This window comes from Malus domestica, chromosome 10 (genome assembly GCF_042453785.1).
Source record: "Malus domestica chromosome 10, GDT2T_hap1".
In the NCBI taxonomy this organism is placed as follows: Eukaryota; Viridiplantae; Streptophyta; class Magnoliopsida; order Rosales; family Rosaceae; genus Malus; species Malus domestica.
In genome coordinates this window covers 26,211,703-26,228,745 of record NC_091670.1, presented here as the reverse complement: position 1 = coordinate 26,228,745, position 17,043 = coordinate 26,211,703, and the positions used below count along the sequence as shown (strand labels likewise).

The window sequence follows — 17,043 nt, the reverse complement described above, 5'->3', positions numbered from 1 at the left end:
AGGATGTACATGACCTTTATCCTCATAGGGAGCGGGAGTCGGTGGTTATCAGCGCGGGGACACATCAGCACTCTGTGTCTAGTCCAGGTTCATTGGGCTTGATATCCACTATTGCAGGTGAGGCTCAAGGCAATTGGTTAAATCCAAGATCTGTTCTCGTGGAGGCTAGTGGCATGAAAAGGGGAGGTGGGTGTCAAAGCTGGGAATTGGTACAAAATCCTTTTAAGAAGGTCAGGGGAATACGTGATCAAGGTGGCAGTTCTGGGATGATGGGGGAGACTTGGCAAGGGCTGAATGTCCAGGAACGCTGCTTGATGATACAGCGTGCGGTCTATGCTGAGGTTGAGCCACATGAGGGTTCTAATCTGAGCACTCGTGTGCTGGCCCATGTTGAAGCTGAGTTGGTGGACGAGCAGCATCCAAGTGCGACTCAGGAAGCGGGCATTGTAACTCGGGGTGGTGGCGGCTGGCCCTCAACAGCCGCAAGGCTGCCATGAATTATCTATTTTGGAACTGCCGTGGTCTGGGGTCGGACACGGCAGTTCGAGCTCTTCATGGGCTTATACGAAACAACAGACCCTCTATGATTTTCTTATCTAAGACTAAAATGAAGAGTCATAGGCTAGATGGCTTGCGGATACGTATGCGGTTTTCGAATGGTTTTAATGTGAACCCAATCGGAAAGGCTAGGGGTTTGAGCTTGTGGTGGGAAGATTCTCTGGAGGTGCAAATAGTTTTTTCGTCAAGGTATGTAATTGATTCTATTGTAAGATTTGAAGGTTTCCATCAGTGGATGCGGGTTACTGGTGTATATGGTACAACTTACTCTGGTGAAAAAGCTGAATTTTGGGCTTGGATGCAATCTCATTTCTCTCCATCGGATGTTCCTTGGCTCTGTGGTGGTGATTTCAATGAATTCATTTGGGATTATGAGAAGTCCGGAGGAGTGGCGGTTAATTACAATCGGCCTCAGTTTTTGGCGGATTTTATGAATGCTACTGAATTGTTTGATCTGGAGTTCAAGGGCCCTGCCTTTACGTGGAGGGGTTTTAGGCGTGGGGAGTGGGTGGAAGAAAGCTTGGACAGGGGTCTAATTAATGGGTTGTGGCAGGAGGTTTGGCCCAATTCGATGGCCTTGCATGGGCCAGTCTAGGGATCTGATCACTGTCCTCTGCTTATTCAGTCTGAGTTAGATGGGCCTAAACGACAGAAGTTGTTTCGTTTTGAGGCTTTTTGGGCTAAGGATGAGGAATGTAAATTGTTGGTTAGTGAGTGCTGGGCTCGGCGGGGGGAGGCAGGGGCTCCGGTTCAATGGGTGTCTAAAATTAATGATTGTAGGTCTTGCCTTATTCGATGGAGTCGCAATAAATTCAAAAAGCGCGGCCAGCTAATTGAGGACCTCACCCAGCAACTCGGGGTGCTTCAGGAGAATTGGGGTCCGAATTTTACTGTAATTCAGGAGAAGTCTAGACTGATTGATGACCTTCGCGCTCAGGAGGAAAGTTATTGGCATCAACGATCTCGTGTTCAGTGGTTACGTGAGGGTGATGCAAATACTAAATTCTTCCATCAATCAACATTATAACGTCGCAGGCGGAACAAGATCTTTACTTTGAAGGATGGAGATGGGCAGTGGGTTGAGCATCCCCGTAGGGTTCGGGAGTTAGTTGATGATCATTTTCTTTCCTTATTTCAGTCGGGGGGTCCAAGGAATTAGGGTTCTCTCTTGGATTGCCTACATCAGGATGTTTCCGCGGCAATGAATCAGGAGCTCATTACGCCGGTGTCCGAGCAGGAAGTTAAGAAGGTATCGTTACATATGGGAAGTCTCAAAGCTCCTGGGCCGGATGGTTTCCAAGGGATTTTTTATCAATCCTTTTGGGAGCAGCTGCAGGATGATGTTAACAGCTTGATCAAATCATTGATGCATGGTACGGCCAGCCCGTGTACGCTCAATGCTACCCACGTGGTTCTAATTCCTAAGGTATCTCATCCGGAAACGATTTCGCAATTTCGACCCATCAGTATTTGCAATTATTCTTATAAGGTTCTGTCTAAAGTTCTTGCAAATCGGTTAAAGGGTGTTCTGTCGCATATTATATCTCCCTCCCAGAATGTCTTTGTGGCTGGTCGGATGATTCACGATAATGTTGGCATAGCTCATGAGCTTTTTCAATTCTTAAAAGGGCGAAAGGCTAGAAATAAGTTTGAGATAGGTATTAAGCTGGATATGCAGAAAGCCTATGATCGTGTGGAATGGGACTTCCTTGATGCTATTATGGCTAGGAAGGGATTTTGCAGCGACTTGAGACATCTAATTATGAGTTGTGTGTCTTCGGTGCAGTTTGTTGTCCTGCTTAATGGACAACCCGGCAAGCAGTTTACTCCTTCTCGGGGTCTCAGGCAGGGTGATCCTCTTTCCCCATATCTGTTCCTGCTGGTTGGGGAGGTCCTTTCTTGTCTAATACAAGAGGCGGTGGATTCGAAGATGTTGGACGGAGTGAAGATTGGCGCATCAGGGCCCGTCATTTCTCATATGTTTTTCGCGGATGATACTCTTCTTTTTCTAAAGGCTGATGCTAAAAATTATCGGAACCTGGTGGACATTCTTGGGAGGTACTGTGAGGCTTCTGGTCAGCAAGTTAATTTGCAAAAATTGAGTGTTTACTTTAGGGTGAATATTTCTCTGCAAGTTTCCAATGAGTTGGTTAATGTTCTTGGCATTCCTGTGGTTGCTAATCCTGGCGCTTATTTAGGCGTTCCAGCTATTTGGGGGTGATCCAAAAAACGAGGTCTAGCTTATATTAAAGGAAAATTTTTGGGAAAGTTGCAAGGTTGGAAGCAGTGTACTTTATCCCGAGCTGGGAAAAAAGTCTTGATTAAGGCAGTTGTTCAAGCTATTCCTGCCTACCCGATGCACATTTTTAAATTTCCAGCAATAGTCTGTCAGGAGATGGATGCTTTGGTGGCTGGCTTCTGGTGGGGTAGTCTTGGGGACAGGCGGAAGACACATTGGGTTTCTAAGGCTGTTCTTGGTCTTCCGAAGTTGATGGGAGGTTTGGGTTTTCAGAATTTCAGTGAATTTAATGACGCTTTGTTGGCTAAGCAGTGTTGGCGGTTGATCACTGATCTGAATTCCCTCTGGGCTCGAGTTCTTAAGGCTCGTTATTTTCCGCACTGTTCCTTTTGGGATGCCAAAAAAGGTGGGAGGGCTTCCTGGGCTTGGAGTAGTATTCTGGTTGGTAGAGAGGTTTTACGGAATGGTTCTCATTGGCAAATCATGAGTGGTGCGGATGTGCGTGTTTGGGTGGACCGCTGGCTCCCATCCTTACCTGAGGGGCATCCGACACCGCTTGGGGAGGTGGCGGTTACTCCCAGCTTGCGGGTTTAGTCTCTTATTCGGCCTGAGTCACATGCATGGGATATTAGTTTTTTGCAGGAGTTTATTTCAGAGGTGGAGCAAAATGTTATCTGTCTTACCCCTCTTGGTGATCTTTGTCGGAAAGATCATCTAGTTTGGGATGTAAGTAAGAATGGGCAGTACTCAGTTCGATCGGGCTATCATTTGCTGCTGTCTAGGTCTGTTGGGTTACGGGATCAACGCCAGCTTGGTGCTCGCTTAGTTCCGAGGCAGTTGTGGCGCATGGTCTGGCAATTGAGAGGGCCTCATAAGCTCCGTCATTTCTTTTGGTTATCCTTACATAATGCCCTTCCCACTCGAGCGGTGCTCTTCCGTCGGCGATCATCCCCTTCCCCAGTGTGTCCCATTTGTCTCTACCAGGATGAATTTGTGGAGCATTTATTCCTCCTGTGTCCGTGGGTAGCAGCTATTTGGTTTGGTGGTGCTCTTCATTATTGAGTGGCTAGGGATGGTATTCCTTCGTGGGCGAGCTGGTTGCAGGCTGTGTTCACTCTTCCTCTGGGGGCTTCGGCTGATGTGCAATGGGTTCAATCTTATGTTGCTTTCACTTGTTGGAGTATTTGGAATGCTCGCTGCAACTTTGTTTTTAATCAGGTCCTATTTTCGTCTTGCGGGATGTTGCATTTACTGTCGGGTCTTACTGGGAGGCTGGGGGTTTTTCGAAGATTGGGAGATTGGTAGATCCAGCTAGGCAGGTTTTGGATCCTCGGTGGATCCCTCCAACATCTCCTTTCATTAAAATCAACGTTGATGCTAGCTGGTCTAAGGAGTCTAAAATGGGTTTTGTTGGGGTGGTCCTACGTGCGGATGGGGGGAGTTTTGTGGTGGCTGCGAGGTATGTTATCTTATCCCCCAATGTTGCTGCGGCTGAAGCTTGTGCGTTATTGCGTGGCTGTGAATTGGGTTCCGCTTTAGGTTGTAGCTCGGTCATTTTGGAATCGGATTCTCGTGAATCCATTTCTTGTCTTTCTGGCTCTTTGGATTCTGGCAGTTGGGAGGCTTTTCCTATCTTGGTAAGGGTCAAGCAATTGTGTGAAGCTTTCCAGTTCTGTCGCTGGTCTTGGGTTCCAAGATCAGCCAATTCTTCGGCGGACTTTCTTGCGTCGGTTGGCTGTCCGGAGATGTGTGATCGGGTTTGGGTTAACAGACCCCCATCTTCGTTGGTGCATGTTCTGAATAAGGATGGTCTTCCTTGTCCGCCTTGAGTTGTTGTTGCGATGGTTGGGGTGACACTCCACCTGGTTGCAGTGTCTGCTTGTTTGTATCCCCTTCCATCATTTTCTCTCTCTTTGTGCCTGTTTGGTGTTCGCCATTCGTTGGCTCTCTTGCTGTTTTCGACTTCGGCCTTGGTTCTCTTTCAAAAAAAAAAAAAAACAACCTCATACATCGTCTTTTGAACATTGTATACAACAGTTTATGATCTATTAATTAGACCTTCGTCCCTTTGGCTGTCACATCCTGGCTCGGGCCCCATTACATTCCGGGCTCGACTTCGCCATAGCATGATATTGTCTGTTTTGGGCCCCGACCATGCCTTCACGGTTTTGTTTCTGGGAACTCACACCCATCATGGGATTGCTCTCGCGTGAACTCGCTTAACTTTGGAGTTCCGATGGACCCCAAAGCTAGTGAGCTCCCAAAATGCCTTGTACTAGGTAGAGATCAGAATACACATATAAGGCTTACACGATCCACTTCCTTGGGCGATGTGGGATGCAACATTGGTTGTGAATTTTTTTGTTAATTAAATATTAATAAATTAAGAGATTTTTTTTTTCTGAACAAAAATTAAAATTAATGACAACATGGGTTGAACCACGTCTGTGGCTTTAAATTTAATAAAGGGTTTTTATCACAAATTGACCTAGTCAATTAAAATGGTCCATAAAATAGAAAACTAATCAGTTGTCATTCTGTTTGAATTCCGTTAAAAATCTGTTAATGTGCTGACATGGCACGCCATTAGATGATGACAGTGCAGAAACATGGCATTGTGGGACCTAAATATATTGATGATGTGGGAAATAAAAATAGTTAAATATTAAAAATCAATTTTTAAAAAAAATTCAGCTCCACCCACCGTCTTCTCCGGGGACCCAGATGTGAAGTTTGGCAACAGCAGTTTCTAGGTTTAGGGTTCAAAGAACGACGGTTTTTGGGTTTGGGGTCACTGGAAATTTACACATACTTGCAAATCAAGTAGAAGGAGCACATGGGTCTCCTCCACTTTGGCGGCCAATGAGACGTAGGAGCAGTGCTGCACTAGGTTACCCAAATCTATTTTTTTTCTGGATTTTAAATTTTGGGTTTCCAAATTTTTATGGGGGGTTTCTTTCCATCGAAGAATGGAATCAGATATCATTCAAAGTCTTGTGTCTTTGGATTTGATTGACGATGATGAGATCCATGGTTGTCCGATTCACCAGTTTGTTTCATTTCCCTCGGAGCCTATGGCCAAATTGTTAAAGACCCAAACTTTTTCAGCATCCCCAATCTTAAAAATCATCATTTTTGTAATGGGTTGATGCATTTTTCCAAGCCTTGTACTCTTCCGCCACTCTTAGATTGGGAAGCAGGAAGGTAGAGGGTGAGACGGACGGGGTGGGAAAGAAGGGTGAGGACTGATGGGTTGGTAAGGGTAGGGCTCACAATATCTTTTTTAGCCAAAAAAATTTTAATTTTTAAATATTTGGTAAGGGTGGGGTCCTAACGTGCCACGTTAGCATACTAACAGATTTTTAACGAAATTCAAACAGAATGACGATATTGATTTGCATCACTCATTTTCAAGGACGACATTGATCGATTTTCAATTTCAGAGACTATCTTGATTGAGTGGGTCAATTTCAGAGAATATTTGTGATAAAAATCCTTTAATAAATATTTCAAAAGCTTCAGATTTATTTTTCTTAGGAAAAATCCAATAATATCGAGAATAATCATCTACAAACAACAAATACTAACAAAAACCTTCAATTAACACAACTGGAGAACACCAAACATCTGAATGTAAAATTTGCAATGAAAATTGAGAAAGAGACTCTGAAGAACTAAACGATAACTTAGTACTTTTTCCTAGTGGACATGAATGACAAAAGGTTACATCTGAAACACCATGAATTGGTACTCGTTCATTGGAAATTAAAAACTTGATTATTGTTGACGCAGGATGACTAGGCCGAGAGTACTGTTGGAGAACAATTCAGAAATAAACAAAAATAACAGAAATTCTAATATTTTATTAACCAAAATATACTTGCTATACAAAACGAAAATTACACAATAAATACAGAAATTAATGTTACTAACTTGATTATAGAAGGTAGAGGCTAGCGTAAAAGTTATGTCCTTCGAACAGTATTTTCGTCCCACTCTTGTGCTTGTGGTTCCATAACGTCTGTTCGATCAGGATTCAACTACCTAATTCTACAATCCGCATTGGATTCTAGAACTCTAGCGAATTTTCTTTTTATGTGTTTACTCTCTAGAAAATTCGTACATAAGGAAAGATCAAGAAAAGATGATCCATTTGGAAACTGTGATTGCAGATATATAAGCTATTTCACACCCTTTCAAATACATGTTCAGTGTATTTGAAGGTACACAACTCTTTCTAAAAGCTGTGTCTTTTAATCAAAACATTTTTAATTAATAAATTAATTAAAAACTTAATCTAAAAATTAAAATTAATGAATCAGATTAATTAATATTAATTGTATTTAGGCTATATTATACAAGCCTAATCCACCACACAACAATAAGGCCCAAGCCTTCAATCCGTTTCCAAATGGCTCATGTTGTAATTACTAGACTAAAGCATTCAATCTATATAAAGGCCATTGGGAATCTTGTTTTCCCCAATGTGGGACAAGAGTCTCAAAACTTCCAACAATACCCCTTTTGGGTTGAAACTCGAATGCCTACACACGTTGAAATAGGGTAATTTGAATTGTCCAACGTCACCTGAAAATGGGTACAAACCATTCTCACATCTCCCGCAAAAAAGCGTCTTCCGAGCCTTGAGAAAAAATCAATAAGTTACATTTATTGTCTAGGATAAACCTATGGGCAGATGTAATATATATTTGTGGAAGCAATGGGACATCTTAGGATATTGTTTAATTCATATGAGGAAGATTTAATATGAATTTTATTCGAACCACAATAAGAGATTGAAAGACCAATATCATTACCTACACCACCAGCATTCTCATTATCGATGTATTTTTTTTACATTCACCAAGTTTTGTATATCTGGAGTAACATGTGCATTAGCACCGTTGTCCAAGAGCCATTGTCCATTATTCTACCTATTGAGCGTGATTGGTGAAGACGTCATTACAGGTAGGTGTTTGCTGGAATTCTACCTTCATAGGTTGCATTCATCATTTGATAACAATTAAGGGCAAGATGCCCTAGTTTCCCACATATTTGGCAGGTAATCCTTTCTCCTGCAGGGATTAAACTTCTCACCTTGGCACGCAGCATTGCGTGGATTATTGAAATTGTTGTTGTTGTTGCGTGGAATGAAACCACGCTGGTTGGCATCACCACCACGAGCGAACGGAGAACCACCACGTCCAGTACCACGAGATCGTCCTCCACGGCCTCTTGCATCCACGAAAGCATTCACATGAGCCGCCTCCACAAGAGGAGCAGCTTGTTATGCCATCATTTTTTTTCGTAGCCAATAGGAGAGCTTTGAGGGTAGGATACGTGATTGGAGTATCACGTGCTTGAGTCGCACTCATTGTCATCTCGAATGCAGGTCCAAGATTGTTCAGGATGATCAGAACTAATTCATCATCATTCACAGGTTGTCCAGCTAACGCAAGTTTGTCTGCAATAGTATTCATGCAATCCAGGTAATCCGCCACAGAGAGGTCACCTTTCCTTGTCTATAAGAATTATTTCTCAAAAACTTTTTTTTTTTTTGGGGGGGGGGGGGGGGGGGGGGGGTGGGGCGGCGCGCTATCAACATACCCTGTACGGTCTCTGCTATTGACGATGGGCAGGATTTGGGCCAACCATGAAGAATTGCTAGTCTTGTCCAGTTTAATATTGACAACAGTCGTCATTGAAGAGGTTCACAGGAAGCATGGGAGGGGAGGGAGTGGTGTTGTTGGTAGTGGCGGCAGTGTTGTTTTCAGCCACTGAACACGATGGTGGGCAAGACCGAGTAACGTAAGAGACATCTTTATTTTTCCCTGGGGGAATCCTTAGAATTACCACTGCTTAGCTTTTAATTCATCTCTGACCATCAAATGAAATGTGAATAACTCGTCCTCCTCTCTTTGAAAACAACGGTGCTTGAAACAATTTTGTCTTCTCCATATTACTATATCTCTAGAGTCAATCATTTTATATGAGGAACTACTGAACTCATTCACTAGTTGTCGTTACTCTTCAGTTTTCTGTTGAAGTCTATCATGTAGAAGTACTCAAATTGGAAAAAAAAACAAGGATTTCTCTCGTTAGACTTTAAAGGCTCTAGAAACCAAAACTTAAACACTGGAGGTTTTCACTTCAATTGCATACCCATTTCGACGATGGGTTGCATATATTTATAACACTTACATCTAGGATGTTGAAATCTTTATTTACAAGGAAAGTTTGAAATTCAAAAAGATACAGCAGAAGCTAATTCAACATTTACAGCAAAACCGTATAACCAATAACTTAAAACAGTTAACAACTACTTGAAACCGTTGTAACAGCAACTGAAGTTGGACTTGGTCTAACACTGACATACCTGCGTCAAGGGTTGACCCAGAAGCTCACCGTGAAGGGAAAGAGATTTTTTTCATTACTTTTAATTTTGTTCAAGCAAAAAAAAAATCCTTGATTTAATAAAATTAATTAATTTCTCAATTCAGTTGGGCGAGAGAGTGGGATACTCGCTTGCCACGTCAGCATTTAACATACAAATTGATGGACAAGGAGACGGATGTTTGACATTGCAACGAATTCTTAAATTGACATTACAATGATATTCTTAAGGGATATCTCTATATATTAATTTCCCTCATAAGGATGAAGTTTTGAGATTCGATAATAAATCATCTTGAGGAGGAACTTCTTCTCATCTATTGAGGAGCCAAGTTAATTCTGATATGTTAGAAAAGAGAATGGCTCTTTAAGATTGAGAAGTTTCTCCTCAAAATACTTCGTGGCTTATTTATAGAACTTCATGCTTATGATCGAAGCCATTCATATTATAAATCAAATTGTACGAATCATGTATGTAAAAAATATTTGAGACTAAGATAGTTGAGTTGGGCTAAAAACCAACATAAGCATGAAGTTAAGTTAAAGAAAATACCCCAATCGTTGTGCTATTGAGAATCTGCCTTTTAGAATTTAGAGTAGAACATCCTTGCGTCAAATGAAAAGAAAAAAAATATGCCGATCCCTCTCAGACGCATGCAGCATAAAACTAATTAAAACTACTTGTATTCAAATCGAATCATTGATCTAAACCATCAATTTACCAACTTCATTTTCACGGCACATGTCGAAGCGACGGACAGAACAAAAGTTTAAGCATCTTCTACTTCAATAATCAAGTCATTAAAGTTGCTTTATAAAAAGGGAAGATTTGTGATTCCTATCTCGACGAGAGAGAATTACTCTGTGACGAGTTTATATTATTATTATAAGTCACATGATGCGGGAGATACAAACAATTGTGTTAAAAGCCCGTGATGGACACATCTCACCTACAATTTCACTAAAGTAATTGTCTTTTGATCATAAAGTGTTACTCTAATCATGACTACCACAACCCTAACAATGTAAATTGAATAAAATCCATCCTGGGGTACATTGCTTTATTCCACACTGGCATCAGGGGATAAAAAATCATGATTGTCATAATTGCTGCCATTATCATTGATCATCATTGTTAACACCGGCAATTCATCCTTAATCCACACTATATAAGTAATTAGGAATGAATGAGCATCACAAAATCACTATGCATAAAATTGCATAACAACAACAATAGGGATGCTGAGGAGAGGTGGTGTCACCATATCTATTCTGTCAAACTCCACCGTGTTGGTTGGCTGGTGCCGGCCACGGAGGCGGCTGAAAAGACGGAGAGGCATCACCGTGTGGCTAGGGAACAAGCGGCGAGGGTTCAGCCTAGGGTCGCGGCCGGTGTTACAATGGGGGGCTGTGTCCGGCTCCATTCGGATGATAAAGAAGATGTTCATGGAGATGGTGCCTAGTGAAAGGTGGATAGAAGCTTACAGTTGGTCTCTGCCAATTTTACGTCCCCAAATGTTTCCTCTTTGTTAGTTCTGCAACTTCTTTTCGCTTGTTTTTCGTTTCTTGTTGAATTCTGTAAGGAGGGTTGCAACAAAACCTCTTAATTGAAATCAAGCTCTCTGTTTATAATCCACACAAGTGTGAAACCAAATCGGGATTTAACATTTACTGAAAATCGAGCAGATATTACCTAGAAATCTCCCAAGTAGAAACCAAGACACAATCACCAAACCATAACGAAAACAGGATTCCAATCTCCCAAGTAGAAACCAAGACACAATCACCAAGCCATGAAAAGTCGATATAATTAAGAATATACCCATAGGAAGCAGAGTCACTGTTTTGTCTATCAAATCATGCAACACATGATATGAGGGGGAAAATGTAATGAAAAAGCCAGTCTTAAAACTTTGGTGGGGAATGCTACAGCATGATTCTCTTGTTCGGCAAATTTTCCATGAGACCACCACCTTAACACCTTTACCTTGTCACTTCTATAAAGTTTACCTTCTATTGGAACACCAGCTAAAGGATTATACAAGTGCAAGAATCATTTTGTTTGATTCAAGCTGGCAGCCAAAATTTCCAATTTTGCAGTGTCGTAGAGATCGGGGTAAAGATTATTGCGTTTAAGTCCCCCTCCATAATTTTAAAACATAAGCATCATGGACATAAGAGAAAAAATGAAACTGCCTCACCTCACAGATGCACTCTGGCCCATCAAAAGGCACCTTATACATTGCCCGTGTCACCGGGTACCATACCTGGTGAATAAAATTTTTAGCAGTCAATAAAATGTACTTCCAACGTTTGATACCCGGATCATTAAATAGTAAATTTTATGTTTCTCCTTTCTAAATTCAATAACCACTTACTAAATCGGGATCTTCATACGGTTTAAGTAATGAATCAAACTTGGATGATGAAGAACAATATAGCCATGTGTCAGTTGATTCTTCATCACCCAAGATAACAGGCATCCTGTCCATAATGATAAATTAACCAAAATATTAGAGAAATGCTACTCAAGTTTGTCAAAGAGTGCCACAGCAAGAATGCGGCAAAGGAGATACTTCACACAACAAGGACTAAATTCATAGCTCAGCCAAGAAACTGTAACTAGAAATCACAAACTATATCTATACAAATATCTTTTTATATATACACACACATATATGTATACATATAGAATCACCTCCAAGTTACTCTCATCAACATAAACTAGATAATCACGCAGTAATTCATAACTTATAGGCTTCTAGTACTATCCAGACATTACGGTATTCAAATCGTAGTAAAATTGTAAAAATCAACAAACATGAGTAGGGCTCACCATGCAGCCACCCTAAAGCTGATGATGAAGTTGTTGTTATGATACTGAAGGTGTGAAGTTTCTCGCCTGCATGATAATGTACACTGGATATATCAGCGCCTAGAACAAACTTACCTCAAGCTTGAAATTTACTGACGAAGAATTTCAGATAAAGTCGGTTTTGAAAACAAATTATCATCGCCAAGACCAAAACAAACAGACATAATAGCATAACAAATTAACAAAAGCGGTGGTCACGGGGAGGGGCTTTTTCGAACAACATGGTTGTCATTAGCTACCTTCAGAGTTCTCCCATGAATCATAAAGAGCTGCAAACAGGAGAGGTCTGCCGTCCTTGAAATAGACGTAGTAAGGGTGCTTTTTCGAACCATCTTTTTTCCATTCATAAAAACTGGAGAATGCAAAGTAAATCATGAAATAATAAACTGCTTTATGATACTAATCAAACAGCAACAATGAAAGGGAAAGACGCACGGACCCTCCAATACAACGACAATTGAAAAAAAAAAAAGTCCGGAATGATAACAAACGTAGTAAAATCAATAATACATACCCTTCAACCGCAACGAGGCAGAGGCTTTTAGGAGCCAAACGACGGAAGGAAGCCTTTTCACAAATGGACTCAGACCGAGTATTAAACTGCAAATTTTAGCACAATTCACAACATGTAATCATCAAACAAAAACTGTTCAATTTCACAACTCATCTCATAAAAAGAACCAGGCTTTCTCGTGTCGGTTATGAAAAATAGAAACTTGAGACACATCACATAGACTGAGGTTTAAATTACTACTGATTTCCACAACATCACTGCAAAACCCATTCAATTTATGTAAACAATCTATTAATCAAGACAGTGGCTGACTGCCAATGCTAACGCTAACGTTATTACCATCCTGTAGAAATCGGGCTTTTCGGTTTTCTTGGTGAAACTAGGAATCCGCCGCCGTTTCATTCAGTTAAGAACGACGCCGTAGCCATCCGCCCCGTCTTCTCTGCGAACAACAGGCACATTCGATCCCGCCGGCAACACGTTGTACGACGGCCGATACCTAAGCATAAACCGAAAATTCGTTTCAATCAGCATGAGCAAAACAATTGATTAAAGAGACCATTAACACGCAAGATTTAAGACCTGTTTGGTTGCTTGGAAAATGAGAGAAAATTACAACCAAAAGAGAAATCAAAAGAGGGGAGAAAGAGTTTTGAGTTATGAGGTTTGCTCACCGGTCCATGTTAACGGTACGGACAGGGGCATGGTTGCGGTGGTGAGCCCTAATGACGTCGTCAGTACAGCGAGCCCTTCCACACATCTCGATGGAAAGACTCGAAGCAACTGAACAAAGGGCGGGAAGCGAGCGAATGCGGTGGGACTTTCTCTCTGTATCGCACTATTGGTGACCGTTGGATTTCAAATGGTTTGAATTCGAGTTCCTCCCTCCCCTGGCAGTTTCCCCGATTTCCAGATGTCAATGCCCTGATCGGGACACTTGTACCAGATAATCGCCATTTCTGAAACATTTTATTTGGACTGGGCTTCGTCTTGGTCTTGGGCTTGGAGTTGGTATACCTGTCTGTCCAGCCGGTTCGGGCAAGGAAGAACAAATTAAAAAACTAATGCAAACGGTTCGAACCGGTTAAGCCCTCGGATAAGCTTTTGCGGGTCTCAACCAGCAAAATCCCGGCTACACGCTCGACCGTACACTCGACTGCACCAAAGTCATAAACCCAAATGCTCTCCCTCGCAAAACGACTCAAGAGCTCGCCGTCATGCTTCCAGACTGCGGCCGCCGCCACCCAACTCCGGTGGGCTCGGACCGAGTCCGGCCCATCTCGGCGCCGCCACAAGTCTCCCGCCCTGGCCATGCGGAAGCAAGAGGAGAAGTCCGAGTGGTGGATCGTTGACGGCGAAATCCACGAGATCGGCGATCACGTGCCTCCACGTGAGCGGTTTGTCATTCCCAGGGACAATATTCCCAACAAGCGCCGCAAGCAGCTCCGTGACCAGTTCATGCGCCGCACTCGCCTCGTCCTCAAGGAAACGGTTTGTGCTTGCTAATTGTGATTAGTTGTGTGATTCGTATTAATTAGGGTTTGTATTAATGTGATTTTACTTTAATTTGTTGACAGGAACACGAGCCTTGGTGCAAAAGATACATGGAACTTTACCAGGAGCTGAGGGAAAATTGGGAGAGGCTGTATTGGGACGAGGGTTATTCCAAAAAAATTGCTCAGGATCATGCGAATTATGAATCCGCTGAGGACGATGATCACGATTTCTCTCCGTACAGGTGTGCCATGTTGATTAATTTCTGCAAATGGTTTTTCAGTATTGCAAAGAATTGACATTTGTAGATATTTAATTTCAAATTTTGTACATCCTTACATAAAAGATGGAAACTTTTTAGAAAATCTGGACTTGTTAATGTACATGAATGTAATTATTACTCGGTTTTTTTTTTTCTAGTAGTGTAAAATCTCACTGCCCATTGTATGTCTAATGACATTCAGATGCTAATTTAGCTCTGGTTGCTTGTGTTTCAGGAACAAGCGGTTTCATCCCGAGCCATTTAAGGTACGAATTTGATGCAGTTTATTGGGCCTAGTCAAATATGTTATAGCTTTGCAGATGTATATATGATGCACCAAAACATGTGTTCTCTCGGCACCTACACCTCGCTAATTACACGTTAGGAATCATGAGTAGACAGCCCGGCATTTCACATAGTTGTTCATTACCAACAACTTGAAACTCCACACGTAATAATATGTTGTTTAATCTTCAAACCTGGTCTTTTGTGTTATTGTGAATGCAATTATTTCTCACTATCTCCATTGGTAAATGAAGCCCTCTGAAGCAAGCTTTATAGCTGAACTAAATAGCTTTTTGTCATCAAACTATGATTTATTATACCCTGATTGTTTTTAGAGTAAGATGTGATACCTTTGTATCTGTAGGATCCCACTATACTAGAGGGTTGCTTGTGCTATCTTTTACTTTGGATCTATTTTACTACTTTGGTCACATGGTTATGCATGTGCGATGATACACTCAACTGCCTATATTTTGTTGCAGGACAATGCTTTTGCAAGTAGGCAAGGTGATACCTGGGAAAAGGTCAACCAGATTCGGGATAAATTTGAGTATGACAGAGAAAGGAGAATGAGAGAGAAAGGTTAGTTGAATGTATTTTGACAAGTTTTATGTTTGAACCTCTGCTTTTGTGATTTGGTTTGCGGATTAATTGGCCCCTCGTACGCCATTAGGTGAAGAATGTTCTTCTACCAATATCTTTGATGGTAGATTGAACAGTGTTTTGGTTATTTGGTGTTCATTAGTTGGGTAGTCCAAGTTTGTTGCTGACATCTTTTGTAGATCCCTAGATTTACGGGCTATAGAACTTACAAAATTTTGTGGATTGAGACCTCAACCATAGAATACAAGCTGGATGGATGAAGTGGAAGAGTGCATCAGGTGTGTTGTGCGACCGTCGTATGCCACTCAAACTCAAGGAAAAATTTATAGGATGACTATAAGGCCATCAATGCTTTCTGGCACTGAATGTTGGGCAGTAGCATCAACATGTACATAAAATGAATGTAGCGGAAATGAGAATGCTTTGTTGGATGTGTGGGCACACGAGAAATGATAAGATTAGGAATGATGATATCTGAGGTAAACCGAAATGGAAGGAAAGATGTGAGAAAATCGGTTACGGTGGTTTGGACATGTGAAACAAAGGCCTATAAACGCTCCAATTAGAAGATGCGATTATGCGACAGAGGTTTAGGACCGAAAGGGTAGAGGAAGACCTAGGAAGACTTTGGAAGAGACCTTTAAGAAAAGATTTGGAGTACTTGGATCTAACGGAAGACGTGGCATAGGACTGAGCGCAATGGCGTTCTAGAATTCATACAGCCCAGCATGTATGAACTTTTGCTTTTGTGATTTGGTTTGCAGATTAATTGGCCCCTCGTACACCATTAGGTGAAGTTCTTCTACCAATATCTTTGATGGTAGATTGAGCAGTGTTTTGGTTATTTGGTGTTCATTAGTTGGGTAGTCCAAGTTTGTTGCTCACATCTTTTGTAGATTCCTAGATTGACTGGCTATAGAACTTACAAAATTTTGTGAATTGATGATTGAGTGCGCTGCAGTTCCCATAGGACTTTTGATTCGTCCAGTTATTGTAGCCGCTACAGAGCTGACCTCGTATTAGAAATCCCCGAGTGATTCTGAAATATCTTTCTTGCAAACTGAAAAAGATATTAAACAAACAAACATGTAAGAGCTCTATAAAATAGTTTATTAATATCATTGTTTGCAAACTGTATATTAGGATGGTCTTTGTTGAAAGTGACATTCACATATGCGCTAGTTAAGTTATATTTTTATCTCGTACTAGCAACTTTTCTCTTTCTGTTAAATTATTTTCCGTTGAAAAATTGCCTTAGGTGTGCTTTTCTCATTAGTTCTATGTATTTGAGCTGCAGCATTTGCACCGATGTCTGGAGAAGCTCCTAACTTCCGTGATATGAATTCCCCGAGACAGCCTAACTTCCATGATATGAACTCCCGGAGACAGCCAAATGTCCATGATATGAACTCCCGGAGACAACCATTTGATGCCCAGAAATACTTCTCAGATTCTGAAACAGACTGAAGAACTATTCATGATCTATGTACTTATATATGTACACGACAAGAGGCTTGGAATGGTCACCATTTCCATTTCATCTCTTCCTCGACTGTCACTGTGACGGCTACTGATATTTGTACTACAACAGGCAGCTTATTCTTGTGACGGTTGGCAGATTTGAATCGATTGATATTGTTCTTCGAAATGCATTGGAGTTTTGAGATTTTAATCCCAGCAGAGATGAGAAAAGGCGTCTAGGTACTGATACGTTTTTTGATGATGATACTGTTTTTGTTTAGTCATACAATTTTGTCTAGTCGTTTTTTGTTTAATTGCATATTGTATATATGAGCCAAAGTATGATTTAGGTCTCACTA

The 17,043-nt window shown here is 41.4% G+C and overlaps 3 protein-coding genes across 3 annotated transcripts; 2 read left to right on the top strand and 1 right to left on the bottom strand.

Moving 5' to 3' along the window:
• Positions 1 to 793: 793 nt before the first annotated feature.
• LOC139188643 (uncharacterized) lies at positions 794 to 1,585 on the top strand. The gene is made up of 2 exons (XM_070806284.1): positions 794 to 1,114; positions 1,184 to 1,585. Exons 1-2 carry the CDS (start codon positions 794 to 796, stop codon positions 1,583 to 1,585), a joined length of 723 nt encoding a protein of 240 aa, XP_070662385.1.
• An 8,703-nt stretch (positions 1,586 to 10,288) lies between these two features.
• On the bottom strand, positions 10,289 to 13,603 carry LOC108174270 (uncharacterized). The gene is made up of 6 exons (XM_070805683.1): positions 13,254 to 13,603; positions 12,919 to 13,078; positions 12,580 to 12,665; positions 12,027 to 12,092; positions 11,569 to 11,674; positions 10,289 to 11,457 (listed from the first exon to the last, which is right to left on the bottom strand). The coding sequence occupies exons 2-6, from the start codon at positions 12,979 to 12,981 to the stop codon at positions 11,323 to 11,325; spliced, it is 456 nt and encodes a 151-aa protein (XP_070661784.1). The 5' UTR covers positions 12,982 to 13,078; positions 13,254 to 13,603; the 3' UTR covers positions 10,289 to 11,322.
• On the top strand, positions 13,597 to 16,864 carry LOC103445344 (uncharacterized). The gene is made up of 5 exons (XM_008384341.4): positions 13,597 to 14,070; positions 14,157 to 14,317; positions 14,571 to 14,601; positions 15,103 to 15,202; positions 16,521 to 16,864. Exons 1-5 carry the CDS (start codon positions 13,759 to 13,761, stop codon positions 16,688 to 16,690), a joined length of 774 nt encoding a protein of 257 aa, XP_008382563.3. The 5' UTR covers positions 13,597 to 13,758; the 3' UTR covers positions 16,691 to 16,864.
• Positions 16,865 to 17,043: the final 179 nt, after the last annotated feature.